Raw genomic sequence first — 23382 nt, forward strand, 5'->3', positions numbered from 1 at the left:
AAGAGAAATAAGAATGCGACCACTGCTCAGGGACCTTCAGAAGACAGAGAAGCAAACATTCTATTTATTTCTATCCAAACATTCCAAAAACTATATGAGCTTGACTCAGAACAAAAAAAAGCGCTAAAGATCAAACAGATTAAATCCCAATTATTATCTTACCAAATAATGCAACTTTAAAAAGGATTACCAGTTACTTTATCACAGCAACAACTAAGTGAGAATATTTAAGTACTTTAAGGGCAGGGAAATGTGGGCAGGGGAGGGCAGTGGAGGGATATAGTTCATAAATTTTCCAATAAGCAGTAACAATTGAGATCCACTGCAACTTACTGACCATTCATAAAAAATGGAAGGATTAAATAGCACACCTCAATGTAAACATCAAGATGCCATTAAACATCAGTTCCAACTCTCCTTTTGCCACTAATCCAATTAAAAATTGACCTCTATGCAATTATTACAAGATCTTTAATTAAAAGTCAAAGGCTGGTAACAAAAATGACATCACAATACAAACTATTAGGACAGATGCAACTCAAATGCTTCATGTTGACTGTACCTTAAGAAGTCATGAAGCAATGCAGTTATGAGTCAAAAGGCTCTAAATCATTCTAATCCAACACAGGTTAACAGCTTGAAAAGATAAAGCACTATGTCAGGAAGTTACTGACTTCTTGTGAAATAATCTTATAGTTTAGGGATAAACAGGATAACAGCATATATCTCAGTGCAAACTATTTTCATTAGAGTCTAGAAACACAGTTTTCAGTTTTATTTATCAATCTCTAAGGCTGACTCTGAAAGAGGTTCAATTTTGAGTTAATGAGAACACAAAGATGCACTGTAGTCATATATCCATGTTATTAGCAGCACAGAGGTGGGCAAAGGTAATGGCCTTCTGGCAACGGTATGTCAGTTATAACAGCTGGGGGAGGTGAAGGTGAACAGGACCTCAAAGTACTCCGTACTCACTATGAAAGCAGCATATAGTCCTCCTGTAGCTGAGATGGTCAGTTTCACTGGCCTAAGTCCTAAATGTAGGGGAGGACTGGGTCAGTACTATAGGACAGGAGAAGAGGATGAGGTCAACGGACATTAATAATTAAAGATGGCTGCTTTTAACCCATCTTTACAAGGAAAATGAAAGAAAGAAGCAATTAAATGCTATATATCTAATTACAACCAGCCTGCAAACCCCTATAAAGTCCTAGGTTGGTAGAGTCTAAAAAGACCACGTTTCCTTCTTTTAACAGACCAGTCAGTGCACTCAGGCTGACGTTTATCATATCTGCATACAGGGAGACGGAAGCAGAGAGCCTCCTGTGGAAAACTGTCTGGCTAGGGAGAGAGGGAAAAGCAAAGTTTCAGCTCTTGTTGGAAGATTAAACTTCAGCCCTGTCTATGTTATTGACTCTGTGACACTGGCCAAGTCACCTGGCCTGTTTCCATTTCTTCTTCAACAGAATGAAAATTTCAGCCCCTCTATAATGCTGGTAGTTGTGTGCAGTAATGTGAAAAATACACTTTCAGTTTTTCAGAAGAAAGGGACTTACAAAATCCCTAATAACACAGTCATCTCCACCAACAAAGTGCTGTGATGCTAATATTCTTGATTTGATATTCACAGTGGTCATTTGTTTTCGCTGGGATTTTTCCCCCTCGAACTGTTCTAATGACGGATAGAATTTTAAATAGGAAACCATGCTTAGATATGTATGTATGCCAACATACAAATACACATACAGGCTAGTTGTAACCAGATTAAACAAGGTGAAATGGTGAATGACAGAAGCTAAATTCTAGAACTGCTGAGGATACGAAGTCTTTCAGACCACAGACGATGACTGGGTGGAAGGCTTAACGTGGTGTCTATAAATACCTGGTCTGGGGCCCACTCCAGCTGCAGTACACACACACTACATGCATCATGGCTTCTGACGCTCTGTTTGAATTAGGAAACAGACAAGCAAACCTTGGGTTAACAATGCAAACCACACAGCATGCAGGGTTATAGTCTCCACTCCTTTGCCATCTTTAAGATCAGGAACTGGTAGAGTCAAAGTGGGGGAACGTTCCTGTAGTTTGGACATCAAAAATATTTGCTGGTTGCTTTAATTCTCTCACAATACATAAAGCAATGTGTCAACTTCAACAGATTTTCAACAGAACTTGGAAAGAAATTAACTTTACACACCTACACAGAGAATTCATGGGCAAACATGTGAAATAGGTGAAAAAAAAGTAGATCCATAGACAGAATTACATGATATGGAAATCTTATGGAGTAAAGGTGAGCAAACACATATTATAGAAACTTTCAAAGTTTCTTTTTCAGTTGAGATTTATTTTTAGAAGAAAAACAAACCAAACCTGATTACTTATCCTGGCTTACCTTATTTTTTAAAATATTCTGAATTATTACTTTTTTGAATTATTTTTTAATCAATAGAAAAGATAAAGATATTCTGCTATAGAGTATCCACCAAAGAGACAGTTTTTAGTAAAAATATGTTCACCTACTATGTCTAGGGGTAGGTGATTTTTATAATAGTGGGAAGCTGATGTTCCAAACAAACAGAATCTGATGTTGAAGAATTACCTTACTAAACATTACAAAAATTAGCGCAAGCCATACATACACTGTCAGTAACAAAAGGTCACATGGGTAAAGAGCCACTTCCTTTTAATCCTTTAAAACTGGTACACCTCCTTCACTATGGCTGGAAACATCTGTGGTTTCTATTTTAATCTCTTCAACTTTTTATTAAAAGAAAGTAATTACTCAAAGAGGGTAACTGTCAGTAGGTTATAAAGCACTGCTACCATCAGCTAGTGTTTCTCAAGTGAAAGCACCAAAACTGTGGGGGGAACAACAGAGGTTTCACAAAATGATAACATACCCTCATTTTATTAATGTATAGTATTATGACTAAGCTGACAAGTTACTAAACAAAACAAAACAAAACAAAAAGTAAAACCTTCTAAGTAGATATGTCAAACTCATTCAAGTTTGCCTTGCGGGTAAGGTTAAAACTATTAATTTAGTCTTTCTCTGTCTGGTTGTTCAAAATTCTCCCCTTCCTACCAAATACTTAAATCACAACCCAAACTGTACTTCATATGTAAAACTGAGCCAAAAGGTGGTGGTGGCGCAGCTTCTGAACACAGCCAGCTTGGAAACTCCATCTGCTACTCACACTCATTCTAAAGCATCTCAAGGCTAGACCGCCGGGTGTTCTCTGGTGATACACACTGGCAAAATCTGGCTGCTTACTGTTAAAGCTCTTATCTTTTTTGTCCTTGGGAGAAAGCTATTCCCTGAACTTGTAGCTCTAATACATTTTACTATATCAGCAAATGCAACGTGTGATATTAGCCACTAATGAAGAATTACAGCTCAAGACTTGAAAATAACTCAAACTTAAAAGTTAATTCTCTTTAGCTTCCAGAAAATAGATTCCAGAGTCACTGTTCTATAACAGATGGGGAAAATTTATCCACAGAAGTGGGATTTCGGCATAACTGTGTCCCTCCATTTTACCCAGAAAACTTGGTTTGACCTTTAGAATTAAAGAAGCTACAACAACTGAGACCTGGGAAGAAAAAGTATTACGTAGCTTCATGTCGGTGGCAGCACTTTCAGTAGATACCAAAAAGCTCAGTGCTGCTTAGTCACAGACACAATGTCATCCTCCAAAATAAATGGGCCTAAGAAAAGAAGAAGAAAATTTCCAGGAAATGTTGAACTCAAAAGGAAGTTTCTGCTTACTGTTATAATTTTCTTCAAGAAAAAAAAAAAAAAAGACAAGATTCTTTAGGAATCCCACCAAAATGTGCCTAAGCAAAGAACCCCCACTCTATCTTGCGCACAGCAATGGACTGCTATTTCTGGATCTACTGAAACACGGGAGGTTTTCTGTACTGTATTTAGAGATGGGAAGAGGCAGTAAGAAGACAAGGAACATACCTACGACAGGACGATAAGACTGATTACGACTGGAAAGGTCCCTATTCCCCTCTGAAGCTCCAACTTCCCTGGCTCACCCACCAATAACGAGTATTATTTAAGAGCCTGGCCACTCCAAATACCTGCATCCTCTACAGATTTTTGAAGGGCTTCTGCTAATTCTTGGTCTGCAATCTCCTCTGGCCGTACTTCCTCTCGCCCGGCCCCATATGCCAACCGGGCACACTCTGGTAACTCCCCCTCAGGAAGGAAGGTGGTCTTTGAGCCTGTGGTGCCGATCACGAGTACATTTTTCTTGAGGTCAATGGAACACTTAGAAAAAGAAACCAAACACTGATGATAGCAGATAGAACACGATGCAGGAAAGTTATGATCCTGAATTTAAAACTCCATTCACAAAGAGCAACACTGACAGAGATGGCTCAAAAACCAATTTTATCTGAAGTATTTAAACTTTAAGCTATGTAACATCGTTAGTTTAGAATCTATATCTATATATATATTTAAAATATCTATTCAATTTATTTATTTGCTTTTGGCTGCGTTGGGTCTTCGTTGCTGCGCACTGACTTTCTCTAGTTGCGGCAAGCAGGGGCTACTCTTCGCTGTGGTGCGTGGGCTTCTCGTTGCAGTGGCTTCTCTTGTTGCGGAGCACGGGCTCCAGTAGTTGTCGCACGTGCGCTCAGTAGTTGTGGTGCGAGGGCTCTAGAGAGCAGGCTCAGTAGCTGTGGCGCATGGGCTTAGTTACTGCACGGCATGTGGGATCTTCCCAGATCAGGGCTCAAACCCGTGTCCCCTGAATTGGCAGGCGGATTCTTAACCACTGTGCCACCAGGGAAGCCCTAGAATCTTTTTTAATATTTAAATTGTACAGCAGAATTATCTTTATGGGATACATTTTACACTTCTTTGTCAAACACAGCAATTGTTCATGTCTGAATTCAAATGTGATACATATTCATTGTACAAAATTTGGAAAACTGCACGCCATAATCAGCAGCCACACCTTTTAGAAACATATCAGTGACTTTTTAAAAACTAAAACTGAGACATATCATTTATATAGTCTACATTTTTGCTTCTTGCTTAGTGTATAAAGTACAGCTTATATTTAAAGTCTATGCCAATGGTCTCAAAAGTGATATATGGACAAGACGAGCTCTACAAAAGTATTATGTATTTCATACTTATGCTATCCTCTTTTTCAGTATATATATATATATACATATATATATATATTTATTTATTTATTTACTTATTTATATTTATTTTTTATTTTTTTGCGGTACGCGGGCCTCTCACTGTTGCAGCCTCTCCCGTTGCAGAGCACAGGCTCCGGACGCGCAGGCTCAGCGGCCACGGCTCACGGGCCCAGCTGCTCTGCGGCATGTGGGATCTTCCCGGACCGGGGCACAAATCCGCATCCCCTGCATCAGCAGGCGGACTCTCAACCACTGCGCCACCAGGGAAGCCCATCAGTATATTTTTATTATTACTTAATATAGGACAGTTACACACATATATTGTGAATCCGTAAAGCTGGAGACTGCTAGTCTATACCGTGACTTAAAAATAGCTATAAATAAATAAATACATAGGGAAAGATTAGCAACAAGTTAATAAATCAAGTTTCATTTATATGTGCATTCGCTCATTCCTTCTACTTAAAAATATGCACCTTGATTTGAATATCAATATATTTCAATGGGAATTTAACACTAAACATTTAAGAAAGAGTAGGCAGCACACATACTACAACTGGGACGACGCAGAGATTAGCATGGCCCCTGCGCAAGGATGAAACGCAAATTCGTGAAGTGTTCCATATTTTTATATTACTCAGCCATAAAAAAGAACGCAATGCTGCCATTTTCAGTGATGTGGATGGACCTAGGGATTGTCATTGTCATACTGAGTGAAGTGTAAGTCAGACAGAGAAAAACAAATGTACGATACTGCGTATATGTGGAATCTAAAAAAAATGGTACAAATGAACCTATTTATAAACAGAAACTGAGTCACAGATGTAGAAAACAAACTCATGGTTTCCAAGGGGAAAAGGGTGGGAGGGATAAATTGGGAGATTGGGATCGACATATACACACTACTATATATATATATCGATAAGATAGATAGCTAATAAGAACCTACTGTATAGCACAGGGATTTCTATTCAATACTCTGTAATGACCTATATGGGAAGAGAATCTAAAAAAGAGTAGACAGCTGAAACTAACACAACATTGTAAATCAACTATACTCCAATTTAAAAAAGAAAAAAAAGAATATTAGTGACATAAAAATGTTGACTAGATATGAAACCTTGTTGGGAAAATTTTTACTACCCAAGAGCACAATTGCTTCTTCAATGAGTGAATTTTATCTTTAAACAAATTATTAGGCTTCGGAATGGAAATATAAAAATCACTGCAGATGAAAATATTTATAAATCATTCTCCCTGTACTAAATAAACATTTCCATTCCCAACATCTTATGTACACCTTTTTCCTTAATCTCGAAGCTCTTCTCCCCAAGTATTGTCTGACCAGCTACTAAGGATTTACTAAACTTAGGCTCGCAGTAAAATCACCGTTGTGTATTATGTACATCTCCCTACAAACCCATCAAAAAATTACTTGAGGCACTTCCCTGGTGGTCCAGTGGTTAAGACTCTGCACTCCCAATGCAGGGGGCCTGGGTTCAAGCCCTGATTTGGGAACCAGATCCCACATGCCACAATCAAAAGATCCCGCACTTGGCAGCGAAGATCCCGCATGCCACAGCTAAGACCCAGAGCAGCCAAATAAATAAATATTTTTTAAAAAATGTTTTAAAGAAATGACTTGAGTTCTAATCAGAAACTAAAAATTACACAGGGGAACCAAATTGTCCAGTATAGTCTCAAAACAGATGGCAAGATTCAACAGATTCAGAAAGATTTCACAAAAAGGTTCTATTTCTACTGATACAGAATTTCAAACCTTGTATGACAACACCACCAATTAAGGACCTTTCCAGGTTTGAAGTCATGCTTCTTAATTTTCCAGTATATACAACCATGATGGAATAACCATTTAACACACAAAAAGCCAACGCAAAAAGAAAGTGAAGCTCTTAATTACCTGATGCCGTTTCAGCATGTCCAGTCCCAAAAGCATGTCCATGGGCTGTTCCTCAAGTATAGAGAAGGAACACGCCAGGAAATCTCCTTCAATTTGAACCTGAGCTAAAGCACATGAAGAAAGGAAGAGGTTACTGATTTTTCCAGCGAAGGTCTGGAAATGTATCTATCATTCTGTGTCTTTCTTCCTGCAATCAGTCAAAGTCAAGCCAAAGCATGCAAACAAGTGAGTTAAGGATGAAAATCCAGTAAGACCAATAATCAGGTTAAAAGCCAATGAAGGCACCAGCTCCTAAAGTGGACTGGGTAGAACTACTGCCCACAAGACCTGGCTTGATATATGATACACGCTCAGCTGGTGAGGAAAGATGGCATTAAGAATTAAAAAAAAGAAAAAAAGAAAAAAAAAAACCAAGACCAATTCCTCCAATATTAACCACCTGTTTCCTGTACACTTACAAAAGGCTTTCTAAAAGGAAAATAAAATCAGTACACTTTAAACCTTTTAAATTAAGCTCCAAGAAGTAAACTGTTTATTACTGCCTGTTATAACCAAGTTTCTTTGCTTGAAGTCTCCTGCCTTGCCTCTTTCCTCAATTACTCCTCTTATTTCATATGTAAGATGTTTTTTTTAAAAAAATGACTTTGTCATTAACTATGTCTTACGAGCAGAAAAGTATATGAAATATATGTGTATATATATATATATATATATATACTGTATATATATAGTATAAAGCATAATAAAACAAATACCCATGCATCTATTTCCCAGGTTAAGAAACAGAAAACTAAGAAGTTTCCTGTATGTCCTACTGATCATAGTTTATTCTTTGCCTCCTCCAACCCTCCCAACTATCTTGGTTTTTATGTTAATCATTCCCATCTTTTCTTACCATTTTTCTATGATTTCTAAGCAACATTTTGGTTAGTTTTGTGGTTTTGAACTATGACTTGCTTCTTCTACCCAAAAGATACTTTGAGATATTTTATTCCTGTGGGTGCACGTGAGTATAATTCTTTCATTTATACCACCCCTAAGAGTGAGTACTGTAATGTTTAAGACACCACCACTGATTTATTTATCCATTCTGCTGCTACGGGACATTTGGGTTGCTTCCAGTTTCTGCCGTTGTAAGCAATGCTAACGTGAGCATTCTTGCACTTGTCTCCTGGTGTGCCACGAGTGTCTCTAAGGTATACTCTAAAAACATACAGGGCGCTAGGGGATATTAGCTCAGCTCTACTCGATGCTGAATTACTTTCCAAAATGTTTCCAGGGGTTTTTGGGAAGTTCCCATTGTTCCACATTCTCCCAACACTCAATATTATTAGATTTAAAATCTGGCAAGTAATTCTCTATTTCCCTGATTAATGAGATAAAGCAATTTTTCACACTTATTAACCATTTGAGTTTCCTCTTAAAGTGCTTGTTCAAATGTTTCTGCCATTTTTTATATACCAGTTTTTCTTACTGAGTTGGAGGATACACAAACATACAGAATACATATATATTCTAAATATGAATCCTTTATTAGTTATACATGTTACTAAGTTCTTTCCTAGTTTGTGTTTGTTCACTTTCTTTAAGATGTGCTTGATGAAAAGTTCTTAATCTCGATCGGCTGTATTTATCAAATAATTTCCTTCATATCTTTTAAAGAACCTCTTCCCTACACAAGACATTCTCCTATATTTTCTTCTAAAAGCCTGACTTTGCCTTGCACATTCAGGCCTTTAATCAACCTTGAATTGACTTTTGTGTGTGATGTGAGACAGGGTCCCACTTCCAATTCATTTTTTCCCCATGGATACCCAATCGTCCTAGCACATTTCCTAAAACTTTCCCACTGCTCCATAAGACTTCCCCTCTCATTTATCAAGGTTCATGTTAAGCATGGGTCTGTTTCTGTTCTAGTCCTTTGGTCTTGGTATTATCTAGATGGGGAAGTTATTCCAGAGTATCTTGACTACTCCTGCCATAAAGGGCCTACATAAAATTTAAAATTAACACATCAAGTCTCACGAACAAAACAAAACAAAACAATTCATTGGGGTTTTAAATGTATTACAACGACTCTGTTGACGAATGTGGGAGAACTACCACCTCCAACATATTGAAACTTCCTATCCATGGTGTAGCTCTCCTTTACTTAGACTATCCTTACTGTTATAAGGTTTTCTTGATACCTATCATAGCCAAAGTTGCAAAATGGTACAACTTGTGCAACCAAAAGAAGGACACAAGGGACTGGTATTTTTTGTCTCCTATTATCTTCTCACTAAAAACCATGAGAAATCTAAGAACTCAGACTCTGAAGCAACTGGTTTGTGGTTTTCTTACCCAATTTCAGTCCTATTGTGTGTAAGAAAGTACATAAGAGGTAAGGTATTTAAACTATCCTTATTCTATAGAAAATCAATAATAGAAAACACGGAGACTTCTAATAATAGACAAATGTATTAAACCAGGAAAAATGAAACAGATATGAAGAGGAAAACAGGTAGAAAAACTACCACTTGCAACGAAAGAAAAGTCATTTACAGTAAAAAAAAAAAAAAACCACTTTTTTATCTGCAAATTAAAGGGATAAAACTAAAAATACTTGATTGTATAAGGAAATTAACATGAATGTTCAATCAGTGCTGGAGAAGCTAGATTGGTACCAGTTAACAATATCAAGAGCCTTAAAGGGTATTCATAATCTTGGATTTAGTAGGTTCACTTATGGGAATTTTAACTAAGGGGAAAAAAAATCAGTTTGCACAAAAATGCACTTCCATGTTACAATGACAAAATATTAGGGGAAAAATATATCCCAAAGGTTGACCATTAAACCCATACAACAGAATGCTATGCATTTACTTAAGTGATGCTTATAAAATTTTTAATGGCATTTGGAAAATGCTCTTACGTTTTCTTAAAGCAAAGTATAAAAATTCTATATAGTATTATATGATCACCTTTTACAAGAAAACAATGCCAGAAAGAGATATGTCCAAATGCTACTACTGATTGATTCTCACCTAAAAGAATTAATTTTGCTTCTTTTCACATTTCTATACTTTCAAATTCTCTACAATGAGCAACTAATTAAATAGATAATGAAAGAAAAAAACAAAGAGAAGAACAATTCTGATTAAAGACGAAGGACTGAACACATGTATTTAACTTAATTTACTCCTAAAAAAAACCACAATAAAAAGTTGTTTTTCTTTTAAAATGTACAGATTACTAAGGCCAAAAATAATGGAAGAGATAACTGAAACACAATTTTGGAACTAGAAAGCAGATGACACTAAGGAAAACTAAGCAGCAACCCTTTTTATCCCAAGAGGCTGATGAGTTGGTTGAAACAAGTACCTCTGCAAACGGGGGTGGAGGGAGCCCAAAGCAGGAGTAGTGGTGAAGGGCTATGGAGGCACAACTGCACCTCGGGGCTCCTTCTCCCGCACTCTGCTCAGCCAGATGACCACCGCCTCACCCCGACAGTAGACTAGAGGCTTGTTTTCTCAAGAGGGTGAAACAGAGGCTCTAGTAAGAGAGGTGGGCATGAAGGAAGACAGAGATACAACAACAAGCACCAAACTGAAAACTAGAGGGGTTAAGTGGAAGCTTACTGAGACTCTAGCCTTTTTCTCCGTCCCAACTTCCAGATCACCCACAATCAGCATGGCTACCCACCCAACTAACCTTCCAAATAGCCTTCTGGTGTCCCACTCTTCAAATATGAGCAGACACCAAGGATCACCAGACACTTGAGAAAAACCATCTAACATGAAAGAAAACTACCAAACAGAAAAGAAAGGTTAGAAGACAAAGTTGAGGAAATCTCGTTAAAAACCTCCCAAAACACAATGCAAGAAAGAGAAAGAAAATAAACTAGAGGACAAGTCCATGACAGAAGATTATCCTACCTGACTAACAGACATCGCAGAGGGGAGGAAATCATTATCAGAACCATTTTTTCAGACTGAAAGGTATCTAGCCCAGTAGACGAAAAGTGATCTACTACACCCACGTACATCATTGTGAAATTTTAAAACACTGAGGTCAAAGAGAAGAACTATAAGCTTCAGAAAGGGAAAAGAAATCGGACACATAGAAGATCAAGAGTCAGAATAGCGGCCAGCTTCTCCAAAGCCACACTGACAAAAATCATGACGGAAAGTGATTTCCAACATACTCAGACGGGTAGAATGTTGGAAAAAAAGATGTGTTCTGATATTTAAGGACTCAATTCACTCCTGTGCACTCCTTCTCAGAAAGTTACTGGAAGATATACTCTAATAAACCAAGGAGTGCAAAAAAAAAGAAAAAAGTATGGGATCCATATCACCCAACGTAAGACGGAAGTGAAAGGCACCCTTCAGGACCCAGATTCCAAAACAGCAGCTATGAAGCAGCCTTGAACCACCAGTCCCGGCTAGAAGCAGCATCTTCCATAGGATGACATGTATAAGGGAGATTTACACACTAGGTACGTGTTTAGGGATGAGTAACAACCAAAAAAACCGAATGACACACACATACAAAAGACAAAAATTCTGACAAAAAATACTAGACATGAAAGGAAAAATAATCTTTTTCAATTAGATGGCTCAGCTCTCAACAGTATTTACATAGTCCTGTCAGTAAACAGCACTATAAACGTGTTACTTAGAAATATGGAGGTAGGCACCGAAAGAAATCAGCTATAATAGTGGAAAAGGGGTTATCTCTAAAGAGCAGGAAACAGAAGTACATAGGGGACTGGTGTTTTTCTGTAACCAGCTAAACGATGTTACATTATAACTCTGATAGACTATAGGATTTTAAATTGCTAGGGACTGGGCATGCTGGATCAGATGCCCCTATCCAAAAGGAATTTTTAAAGTCCACTACCCTACAAAGACTCCCAGTGCCCTGCACTCACCTAGATGTACCCTTCCAATAATCTTCTGGGTGCCCACTCCTTTGGCGATCCCTGCCCACCGACGGTCCACCAGCCTCATTATATTACACCTTTCTGCACAAGCTTGGCTCATAATGGTCATCTGGGCACCTGGAGGTGGAGGGAAACATCAGATAACACAGACACAATCCACACGTGTGGGAAGCTAAAAAAATGCAGCACTAAGAACAGGGCAGAAAGCAAGTATACTCCCAAGCTTCTGTCTGTGTACGATTATTCCTACCTAGCGGGCTTCCTGCTACACTTAGTTCAACTTTCAGTTTTACACTGCAATCTGAAACACAGTGTAGAAACTTCACATCGAGGGAAATAACATTATTTAAATGTAATAATTAAATGATATTTTAAAACTTTAAACACAGAAAGCAAAACTACGTGGAAAGGATCTCCAAAAAGTCAAACTCTGTCTACAGATGGAAACACTCGAGTAAGCACTACTGCACCCTCAGATCAGTTTCCACTGAGTATCTCTAAACATCTACCAAGTTATTTTTATTTCAAACTCTGGGACACTCTAATTTACCAGTTAAAAAATACATCATGCAGTCTTTCAAAAAACTATAACTGAACTCTCCATTCTCTGCTCCAACAATTAGACCCTCTTTCCTATCAGGAAGAGGGCACTAAGGTCTTTTCTCCCCTGGTTACATACACTCACCCACAGAGCTGGAGTCAGCCTGTGCAGAGAACAGACACTTCTCTAAACTTTACTTACCTAGGGTCCTAATCTCTCCCACAGAATCTAGTTCCACATTCCTGTGTGTTTGGACATGTCTATCTCAAAGCCAATAGGTATAAATACTCTTTCTCCCCAAATAATTCTCACTTTGGATTTCTCTCTTTGCCAATGGAACCCTTTTTCTTACAACCGTAAGACAGAGGCAACTGTTCACTTTCGACCCCTCTTCTTATAGCCTTCTCCCAACTCTCAAACTCAGTTCCAATCCTGTTAATAAATTCTGGGCAATTTCTGACCTTTCTTCTTCTAACCATAGCAGTCAACCTGGCTCACACTCTATCCCTCTAGCTAGTGGACAACTTCTCTGGTTTCCAATCCTTTCTGTGGATATACAGTTTAAAGCAAGGAAATAGTTCTGATCTTTAGGGGTACAGAATACTCCAGAACTGCCACTGCCTTCAATCTTCTTAAAATACCACCTTCTTCAGATCCCTTATTCATCTGCTCAAAGGTCCTCAAAGGTTCCTACTCTTTATAAGATCTTCAAACCCACATCACCACAGCCTCAGATCCCACCTCACCCTGGTCCAACTATTTCCAGCTGCTACAGACTGAATGTTTGTGTCCCTCCAAAATTCAGGTTGAAACCTAATTCCCAATGTGATGATGTTAGGAAGTGGGGCCTTTGGAAGGTGATTAATTAGGTCATGAGTGTGGAACCCTCATGAATGGGATTTAGTGCCTTTATAAAAGAGACCCCAGAAAGCTCCCTCTCCCCTTCCACCATGTGAGGACACAGGGAGAAGATGTTCATCTATGAACTAGGAATCAGGTACCCAATTTGCCAGCACCTTTTTTTTTTGGGCCGCGCTGCACAGCATGTGGGATCTTAGCTCCCCCACAGGGATCAAACCCGCACCTGCACTGGAAGCGCGGGGTCTTAACCGCTGGACCGCCAGGGAAGTCCCTCCGCCAGCATCTTGATCTTGGACTTCTCAGCCTCCACAACCGGGAAATAAATCTGTGTTGTTTATAAGCCACCCGGTTTACGGTGTTGTTATGGCAGCCCAAACGGCCTCAGATACCAGCCTTATAGCCTGACTGCTGTAAACCTTCCACTTTACGCAGAGGAAGGCGTCTCCCTTGTCTCTTACTCACTCTGACCCTCCTGTAGAGTGCCCCTTCCTCTACTTTCGCTTTCTCTGAACTCTACTTATGCTTTAAGGCCCAGCTCAAGACCCACCTCCTCCCCAGCTGACTGTCCTCTCCCAGTGATCTCTCCTCTCATTCAATTTCAACACTTCCTGTTCATATTACTCACAGATAACTTACACTTTATGGGCACTTAAACCTCTTGGCATTTGAGGAAGGTTAGAGTCAAGAAGGCCCAGAAATAATGAAGGAAAAGGGAATTTGGGAAGGCAATTCTTTCCTTCCCCCCTTCCTCACTCTACTCCTCGTAAGCTAGTTATTGGTGTAAAGTCTGCAAACCCAGGATGAGAAGGGTCCCTTTCACTGCTCTCCTGCCTTTTCTTAAGACTCAGGTCAAAGCCCCAACCCTCTACCCATGGAGACAGCTCAGTTCAAATGCCCTCTCTTTGGAGAAGCCACGCCTGAGCAACCCAGTCAGAGTGAGAACGTGGTCTTTATGTTCATCCAACACGCATCTGAGTTTTGCACAGTGGTTAAGAGTTCTGGTAGATCTGGGGCTGAATCCAAAGCCTACTGCTCATGAACTTTGAATACCTGGAAGAGTGACTTCCCCCCTTTATATCTAAGTTTCCTCATCTGTAAAACAGGGATAACAGAACACAGCTCATACGGATAGTCTGAGGATTAAATAAAATTGAAGATGATATACTAAGCACCTAGCATGGTGCTTGGCACATAGTAAGGGCTCAATAAATGCTGAGTGTTATATCAGAGTCTCTTATGAATTTATCTCTCACTCACAGGAGCCCTATGAAGCTCCAGTCTTACCCCCAAGCACTCAGCACAAGGTCCTGCACATAGCACTCAACAGTAAATAATCAGCAGATTTACTCCTCCCAGGAATATATGCATCTCAGGACACAAACTCTTAACAGTTGAAACCTAGCATGTGCTCAGGTATTTGTGGATGAACGAGTGGAAGAAAACCTACTTGAGCAGGGGTTTTTACTTCTCTAGGAACACACTCGTTATCTCACGGCCTCAAGAGAGATACCTAGAATGAAGGCACAAGACCACTCAATTACACTCACATGGTGCTGCCCTGGGTGGTCTTACTAAACAGCAAAGTGTTGTTACTAAGAGAAAAGGTGCCCGTTAGTACAGGCATTATCTGAATGCTCAAGTGGGGAACTCTCGTCTCCTGACCTGGCTGGTAAGTTCTTTAATGGCAAGAACCAAGCCCCATACACCCTTACACTCCTCATGGCTCCTGGTAGAGTGCTGGCACACAGACCAAGCTGAAATATCTGTTTGACCTCTACTCTACACACCTCCTTCTATATATATATATTTTTTTGTGGTACGCGGGCCTCTCACTGCTGTGGCCTCTCCCGTTGTGGAGCACAGGCTCCGGACGCACAGGCTCAGAGGCCATGGCTCACGGGCCCAGCCGCTCCGCGGCATGTGGGACCTTCCCGGACCGGGGCACAAACCTGTGTCCCCTGCATCGGCAGGCAGACTCTCAACCACTGCGCCACCAGGGAAGCCCTACACACCTCCTTCTTATAGCTCCTTATCCTAAACCCATTTACTCCCGTTTCTTATAGAGGTATCCTAGAAATTAGGATGCCAAATAAGGGGAGGTAGGAAGATAAAGGAAGACACTGCAAAATACAAAACTGGTTAAGAAATAATTAAAGAAAAACCTATTACAAAGAAAAGATTGGCAAGTGAAACAATAACCCTTGGGCTTGTTAGTCAGCTGTCCAAAGGACTACTGCCATCTTTAACGGACACCAGTCTCCCCTTCTCCCTGTGTCAGGTCAGAACGTTAGATGTAGAGACAAAGACACAAAAGATGGAGACATCACCTGAGTCAACAAAGGCTTTCACAGGATGTCCATTCACTTTGCAGTTAATATAAAGCATCACTACTTGGCCAAAACTTTCCGGAGCCTCTTCCATAGCTATTGTCATGTTTTCCTCAATGTTCTGTTGCCTGTAACAAACCAAAACCAGGCAGGCTAAAAGCATTATTTCCATGAAGAGCAATCTGTTTCAAAGTCACAATATTAAAAACAGACCTGTACATATCTTTTCCTCCAACTATAGCGGCTGAGTCATGGAAATGGAAATTGGTGCTCTATCCTGAAATATGTGATTTAGCAGGAGGAAGTGAGATATATAATTGGCAGAAAATCTAAAGGCATACAAATCACCTTCATGTAAAAACAATTATGTTCCCTTTACAAGCTCAGAAACAGGAAAACAAAATTCTGGAGAGTAAGGGTCACAACCCTTTTTATCCTGTAGAATATTAGAATTTCATCAATGCTTCAATTTAAACTGAGGATTTACTGGTTATCTGGGTACATTTTCTATGTCCACTGCATTAAAAATAGTTTGCAAATATAATACACAGATGTTTCAACTGCTTGTGTTACATCTGCTGCTTAATTTCCAAATCTGTAAAAAATTAGTTTCTAATCTACAAAACGAGAACAATAATTTCTATCATAGGATCGCTGAGAGGTATAAAGCACCTAGTACACAATGCTGAGGTAAGAGCAGATGCTCAAAAATATCTAACTACCTGGCTGTCACTTAGAAAACTATACACACACATATGCATCATAGTTCACCTGGTCCATCAAAATATTTCTTCAAAATTGAATATATTCTATTTCTTACGTGAAAAAAGCACATAAAACGGAGTTCCAGCTTACTCCAGCATCTCATGTCTTCCTCCCCAACTCTTCTAGAAACATCATCAAAACACTACAAACATTAATTTAAACTACGGCTGGGGCCAGGCAACTTTGCTGAAGACTGAGACAATTACAGAACAGGGCCCAAGGTGGGATCAATTACAGCTGTAAGCCAGAGGGTGGCAAACTACAGCCCACTGTTTGTTTACGGGAACACAACCACACCGTTCACATAGCTGCTTTCACACTGCACTGGCAGAACTGAGTGCTACCGACAGAGACTGCATGGCCGGCGAAGCCTAAAATATTCACTACCTGGCTCCTTATGGAAAAAGTTTGCTGACCTCTATTCTAAACTGTAGCGCCGGTCCCTTCTGTAATAATACTCTAGCCCAATTGTATTGATGGCTTTATCAGCCAGTCTATAATAAAATATTAAATTTTTCAGAAAGTCAAAGGTAAACTTGTTTAATTTAGCCCGGCAAATATGCGAGCTACTATATACCTCAGTGTACATGTACCCTGTGTAATCACTGGTGTAGCGTATCAAATAAAACTGCTATAGGCATTCTATACAATTACACAGCTTTTCTCCTAGGTCACATTATTAAATTTAAAAATAACCTAAAATTAGTTGTGCACTCCTGACCTTACACTGATTCCAACCAAGATACATTTCAGCAAAAAATCATCTGAAATACCACCAGTTACTTTGGCTATCCTGGGCTCTATGTCACTTTACAGGCACAAGGTTTTCTCCTCTAAAAGAACACATGCATTGTCCCAGTTCCCCTACCTCACCCCTGGGAAGAAACATGAGCCTATGGATGTGCCTCGTTTCACCTCTCTTCCAATAGCTCGGTGTCATGGTTTGGCTATGATGCCTCCCCACTGCCCCGCCCACCCCTCCTGCTTCCTGGCTTGAATGCAACTGTTCTTGAGAGTTATGTCAGGCTCACTTATAGCTGCAATGCGGTCTAGTTCAGAAAACACAAATATCTTCCCATTTCTCTGCACAGATTTACCTAGCGGGATGTTTCTCAAAGATAGTTATTAGTATCCAATACAATTAATGGGAACACTATACAGACAAGAACACAAGTGAACGGCTTAGGGCTATCAATTGATTCTGGCGTATTTACATTTCTCTGATTTCAAATGTACTCAGAGAAATAAGAAACCCTTTATTTGACTTCCAAGTTAACAGTGTAATATAATGACCAAGTTAGGCTTCATTTAAGTAACCAAAGATGATGATCAGGCCCCTAAAAGGAGTGGCCTTACAGTTATTGTTCTTAGTTATACTAAGCCCTTCACAATTAGCAATAAACCGAATCTGGAATGGGGGAAAGCAACTGTTCTTTTATTCAAAGGGACTGACTGAACAGCTTCTTGCTTGTGACTAGTAAGGGGACCAAGGTTGGCACTAGTATCCTTATACGTGCTTAGGTCCCACCCCTTAAGATTCTATCTATCTATTTATTTATGGCCGTGTTGGGTCTTCGTTGCTGTGTGCAAGCTTTCTCTAGATGCGGCGAGCGGGGGATACTCTCCGTTGCGGTGCGAGGGCCTCTCATCGCGGTGGCTCCCCTTGTTGTGGAGCACAGGTTCTAGGTGTGTGGGTTTCAGTAGTTGTGGCACATGGGTTTATTTGCTCTGCGGCATGTGGGATCTTCGCGGACCAGGGCTTGAACCTGTGTCCCTTGCATTGGCAGGCAGATTCTTAAACACTGCGCCACCACGGAAGTCCCACCCCCTTAAGATTCTGATTCATCAGATTTGGGAGTAAAGCCTGAGCACCTGCATTTTTAAAAGCTTCTCATATGACTTTAATGCTGCCCCAGGTGAGAACCATAGCACTAGAGAATCTGGAGCTGGAAACCAGTCCCGCAGTCAGTTTATCTGCTGAGCCCAGTACAAGAAATGTGGAAGGAAACCGGACTTAGGACTATAAGGTTCCTCTTTGTACAGTTTTCTCTAATTCAGTCATGTCCAAGCCCTGGATTTAATCAGGGCTCATGCATTATGTCTAAGGAAAGAGAGTCCAATCGGTTTGAGTAGCCAGCCTAGTAGTCTCACCAAACTGGGGGCTTCTGCTCAGTCCTGGGGTCATCTACCTGGAGTTGCCTTAATAATGTGCTGTGGGCTAGTCAGGGAGTCTTTATCAAAATTTTAGAAAGTCATTAAATTAGGTAGCTGTATTTCTGTAATGTTGAATCAAAATGCAAGGAAAATGGAAGAGGAGAGAATAAACTAGAAGACTGAAGCTACTACCTCAGATGCAAAATAAGGAATCTACCTCAAAGCAGATGCCCAACAAATACAAGATCACCTGGAGTTTGGGAACCCTAGATTCTCTAAATCTTGCTCTTTGGGCAAAGGAGTAATTACCTTATATCTTCTTCTATCTTTGCCTGAGCTTCAAGATCAAAAGGGTCCGCAGAAAAGAGACGAATCCTTTCTTGCTCTCTCCGGGCTCGGTCCTGCTGCTGCTCCACCAGGACCCTGGAAAATTTCTCTGCAAGAACAGTGGGCAAAATCTTAAAAACCATTATATTTTCATTCTTTATTAGTATTTTTCCACACTGAACAATTTCTCAAAATACAACTATAAGAGATGCAGAAAGGATGGCTAGAAATCATTTAAAATGAGCAATTACGTTTACTTTCTATTCTCTGCAGAAAAGATTACTTCTTCACCTAAATTTAGTGTAAAGAAATAATGTATTTGCTGGGGCTTCCCTGGTGGCGCAGTGGTTAAGAGTCTGCCTGCCAATTCAAGGGACACAGGTTCGAGCCCTGGTCCAGGAAGATCCCACATGCCGTGGAGTAGCTAAGCCAGTGCACCACAACTGTTGAGCCTGTGCTCTAGAGCCCACGAACCACAACTACTGAGTCCACGTGCCACAACTAATGATGCCCGCGCGCCTAAGAGTCCGTTCTCTGCAACAAGAGAAGCCACCACAATAAGAAGCCCGTGCACCACAAAAGCAGAGCCCGCTCGCCGCCAACTAGAGAAAGCCCACGCACAGCAACAAAGGCCCAACATAGCCAAAAATAGAAACAAACAAACAAATAAATAAATTTATATATATAAAAAAAGAAATAATGTATTTGTAGACATCATCTCAGAGACGATGACTTTTCAATTTAAATCAGTGTGGCAGATAAATGATGCTACCCCTCCCCTCCCCACTGCCCTTATTATCCTATTACCTAGAAATAAAAGAGAGCACTACTATCCCTCTTTTCCTCTTCTACTTTTGTTTCCTTTACAACACACTCTGCCTTAAAGCAGATAAATTATAAGCAAACTACTGTTTGTCTATATTACCCGATGGATATGAAGCAGGAAAATTAGCGAAGAGAAAACATTGCTTGCTATAAGATGGATGTATGTTACAAGAACCACCTTTATTTGCTATTTCGTAAATGTGAGTACATTCAAATGTATAAATGTACAAGTGCCATCATCATGGTCTTTGGCAAGATACGCTGCATAAGTCATTAAAGAAACCAAAACAATGGTCATATGAACTAATACACACAACAGGGATGAATCTAAAAAACACTGAGTGAAAGACGCCTGACACAAGGGAGGACATACCATATGATTCCATTTACATGAAGATGAAAATTAGGCAAAACTAACCTCTAAGGATCAGAATACTGGAGCCTATAAGGGGAGGAAACCGACTAGAAGAGAACATAAGGGAGCTTTCTGGAGTGAAAGAAATGTTCTATATTGTGACTGGGGTGCTGGTTACATTAGTTTGTCAAAACTCAACGAACTGTATACCTAAAATCTAAGTATTTCTCTGTAGGTAAATATTACCTAAATTTTAAAAATGGTTATTGAGGAATAAGTTATTAAGTGTCTGTTATGTTTTAAAATTTAATCAGTAGGGTTTCATAAACCCAGGAGTAAAACTGGAGAAATGTACAGAGAAAATTTATTCATAAAGATGACTAAAAACAAATGTTCTGCTAAATACAAGAAGGGCTAAAATATAGCCCCAAATAAACTGCTGGTGACAACTGCACTACTGTAAAATGTAGGGTGAATGAGAATAAAGGGGTTGCACTTCGCCAAACAGGCTGATGGCACTGGACCTGTTTTCCTGGAACGAAATCATTTTAACTGGCATCAGCTGGTTAACTGGGACTCTCTTTAACTGAGGTTCTAACTAAACAGGTTAAAATATCAGTACCTGGTCATTACAAGATATTATCTGCCGAAAAAGAAAAACCACACACACAAAATAACAAACAAAAAACCCCCTGAATCGCTATGCTGTACACCTGAAACTAACACAATACTGTAAATCAATTATACTTCAATTAAAAAAAAAATCTGTACCTGGGTTATACACTGCTAAAACGATTAGGGGAAAAAAAAAGGAAGGAAAGGAAAACGAAGGTGCTGGTTGAGCTGCTTCAGAACTCTACACAGCCCTAAAACTGTCACTATTGCCAACTAACTCAGCCTTTGACATCAGCACTAATTTACCTCTCACAGACCAACTGATATGTTCAATATAACATGCGACACAGTGGGCTGAACACACCAGTTGCTTGAGTTTCTCCACATTTGCTGTGATACAACTATTCACCTCAGGTCAGCTTGACAGCCTTCAAATTTCATAAGCTTACCAAGATCTCCACTGAGCAGAGCATCTGCCAAGGGTGGATTGCGTTCCTTCAACAAGGACAGCTCATGGGGGTTGGCCAGCAACATGTCTCGGAGCAAGGCTGGATTGTCCAGGCCCTGAGGAGATGAAGCTACCTCTCCAGGAGATGAGTGGGACTGCTGTGCTCCTGCTGGCTGGCGCTGCCGGGTGTTTGACGTGCCAGGCACAGCTATGCTACGGAAGTCTATTCGGGGTAAGTCTGTTGGGGAAAATCGATTCGAAGTTTACTTCAAATGACTCCATAAAAACAAGTATTTGAAGGAAACAGCAGATTTGCACATATGTGGTATGCAATAGTAGTAGATGGTAATCACAGACATTCCGAATGCCCTTTCCCTGGTTCTTTCTCACGCTGACCTTGAATACAAAGACTGCAGTCCGAGAGTGAATAGGTAGGAAAGAATAGAAAAACAGAGGGTTGGGGAGTAGAGGTAGGGATAGGAAGACAATGGTAATAATCCCAAATTCTTGGCTTATAAAATATCCCAGGATAATAAGTTTTTACTTACTTATGTCTTTAAAAAAGCAAAGCCAGTCTCAAACACAACCACGTAAAGCTCGATGTGGTTCTTAAGAAAAATCCTAGTCTGCTTTCACATATGCTCCAAAGAGCCCTGACACCTTGGGTAAAGAATACCATACATATCAAGTGAACAGCAAAAATGTTAGATGTTAACTTCTACAAGTATGTGCCACACTTATTAGTTCTTTGAATTTACACTTTCATCTGTGCATCACTGCTAACTCTTCTCATACCCTGGAAAGCGAGTAGGTGTAATCATTTCACGGGAGAGAAAAAAACAAGAAAAGAAACCTGCACAGGTTCTCAGTGCTCAGTACACCAAAAGATTTAACAGGTTCACAGGCCACACTCCCAGGTTCCATAATCCAAGGTGAGCTGACCTTACTAAAGTGAAAGGAAAATAAAAGGGAACCTTACCTCAAGGACCCACATATTATATGATTCCATTTATGAAATGTCCAGAATAGGAAAATACAGAGACTGAAAGTAGACTGATGGTGGCCTAGGGCGAGGAGGCGTGAGGGCAGATGGGGAATGACTGCTGATGAGTAGAGTTTCTTGTAAAGATGATGAAAATGTGCTAAAATTGATCATAGTGATGGTTAGGCAATTCTGAATATACTAAAAATCAGTGAATTGTACCCTTTAAATGAGTGAATTGTATGGTAGTGAATGATATCTCAATAAAGCTGTTATTGAAAAAAAAGAGCTGTATTTTTAAATAGGAAAAAGAAAACAAAAAATGTAAAACCCTAGGTATAACCAGAATGATGGGCTAAGACTGAGTGAATCCACACTTCTTCAACCCCAAAATGTATCTGATGATTGCACCTGCTCCAAGTCTGGGGCTGTCCTGAAGCCTTTTGGACTTCAAAGAGAAAACGGAAATGCTTGAACTCAGGAGTAAGGTTTGTGCCTCTTAGCATGGGTTCAAGTAGGCACTTTTCTTCAAACAGACCTCAGCTGGCAGCGTGTGTGTGTGTGTGTGTACGTGTACATGGACATGAACTTCGAACCAATGAAAGAGTGAAGTGAATAAGATGATCTTTGTGAGGTAGTTAATCTAGGTCAACCAGCAAAACATATATGGGTGCGTCTTCCTTATGGGTTGAGAAATTTTTATCTCAACCTTGTTATACTTATCTTGAGAGTCCACTCACTTCGGAATAATTTTGAAAAACTTGTTTGTTTACCTTATAGATCAGACTTGCCTCCCCTCCCCCACCTACTGGCTCTCTTGTCCCTGTGGCACAGCACAGGAAAAACAAGAAACAGTGAATCTCAGAACGAACAATTTCACCAAATTAACCCCAGGAAGATTTGGGCTTTACTGATTGGCTTATTTGAACCCCTTCCCTTTCTGAAGTTTAACAGTAGCCCCAAGGGAATAATGTAATCTGGATCTGAAAGTAACAGGGCTTGATGGTCTCTTATAGCTCCAGTTTCAGGCTGAATGGAAGCACTGTGCTCTAAACTGGAGTCGGACATCACCCAGACACCTAAACGCCTTTGAGTATCAGAAGCAAGCTATGACCCTCTCCCCATCAAAGGCACAGACGCCCACACAACTCTGCACACTACT

At 40.0% G+C, this 23382-nt stretch overlaps 1 protein-coding gene and 1 pseudogene across 2 annotated transcripts in view; one reads left to right on the forward strand and one right to left on the reverse strand.

Annotated features, from left to right (window-relative positions):
- The window catches only part of DDI2 (DDI proteasomal shuttling factor 2), a 34316-nt gene that overhangs the window by 676 nt on the left and 10258 nt on the right, over positions 1-23382 (reverse strand). The window contains exons 3-9 of one of the 2 annotated variants that reach the window (XM_024749841.1): positions 21240-21476; positions 18978-19104; positions 15750-15877; positions 12009-12137; positions 7094-7197; positions 4093-4282; positions 1883-1945 (exon numbers count right to left, since the gene is read on the reverse strand). In XM_024749841.1, coding sequence (XP_024605609.1) covers positions 1929-1945; positions 4093-4282; positions 7094-7197; positions 12009-12137; positions 15750-15877; positions 18978-19104; positions 21240-21476 — 932 coding nt within the window. In that variant the 3' untranslated portion in view covers positions 1883-1928. Of the gene's footprint in view, positions 1-1882; positions 1946-2671; positions 4283-7093; positions 7198-12008; positions 12138-15749; positions 15878-18977; positions 19105-21239; positions 21477-23382 lie in introns of those variants that run through there. The other variant, XM_024749840.1, reaches the window with a different exon arrangement.
- On the forward strand, positions 5707-5802 carry LOC112402849 (uncharacterized; annotated as a pseudogene).

Source organism: Neophocaena asiaeorientalis, unplaced genomic scaffold (genome assembly GCF_003031525.2).
Source record: "Neophocaena asiaeorientalis asiaeorientalis breed wild unplaced genomic scaffold, Neophocaena_asiaeorientalis_V1.1 scaffold275, whole genome shotgun sequence".
Classification (NCBI taxonomy): Eukaryota; Metazoa; Chordata; class Mammalia; order Artiodactyla; family Phocoenidae; genus Neophocaena; species Neophocaena asiaeorientalis.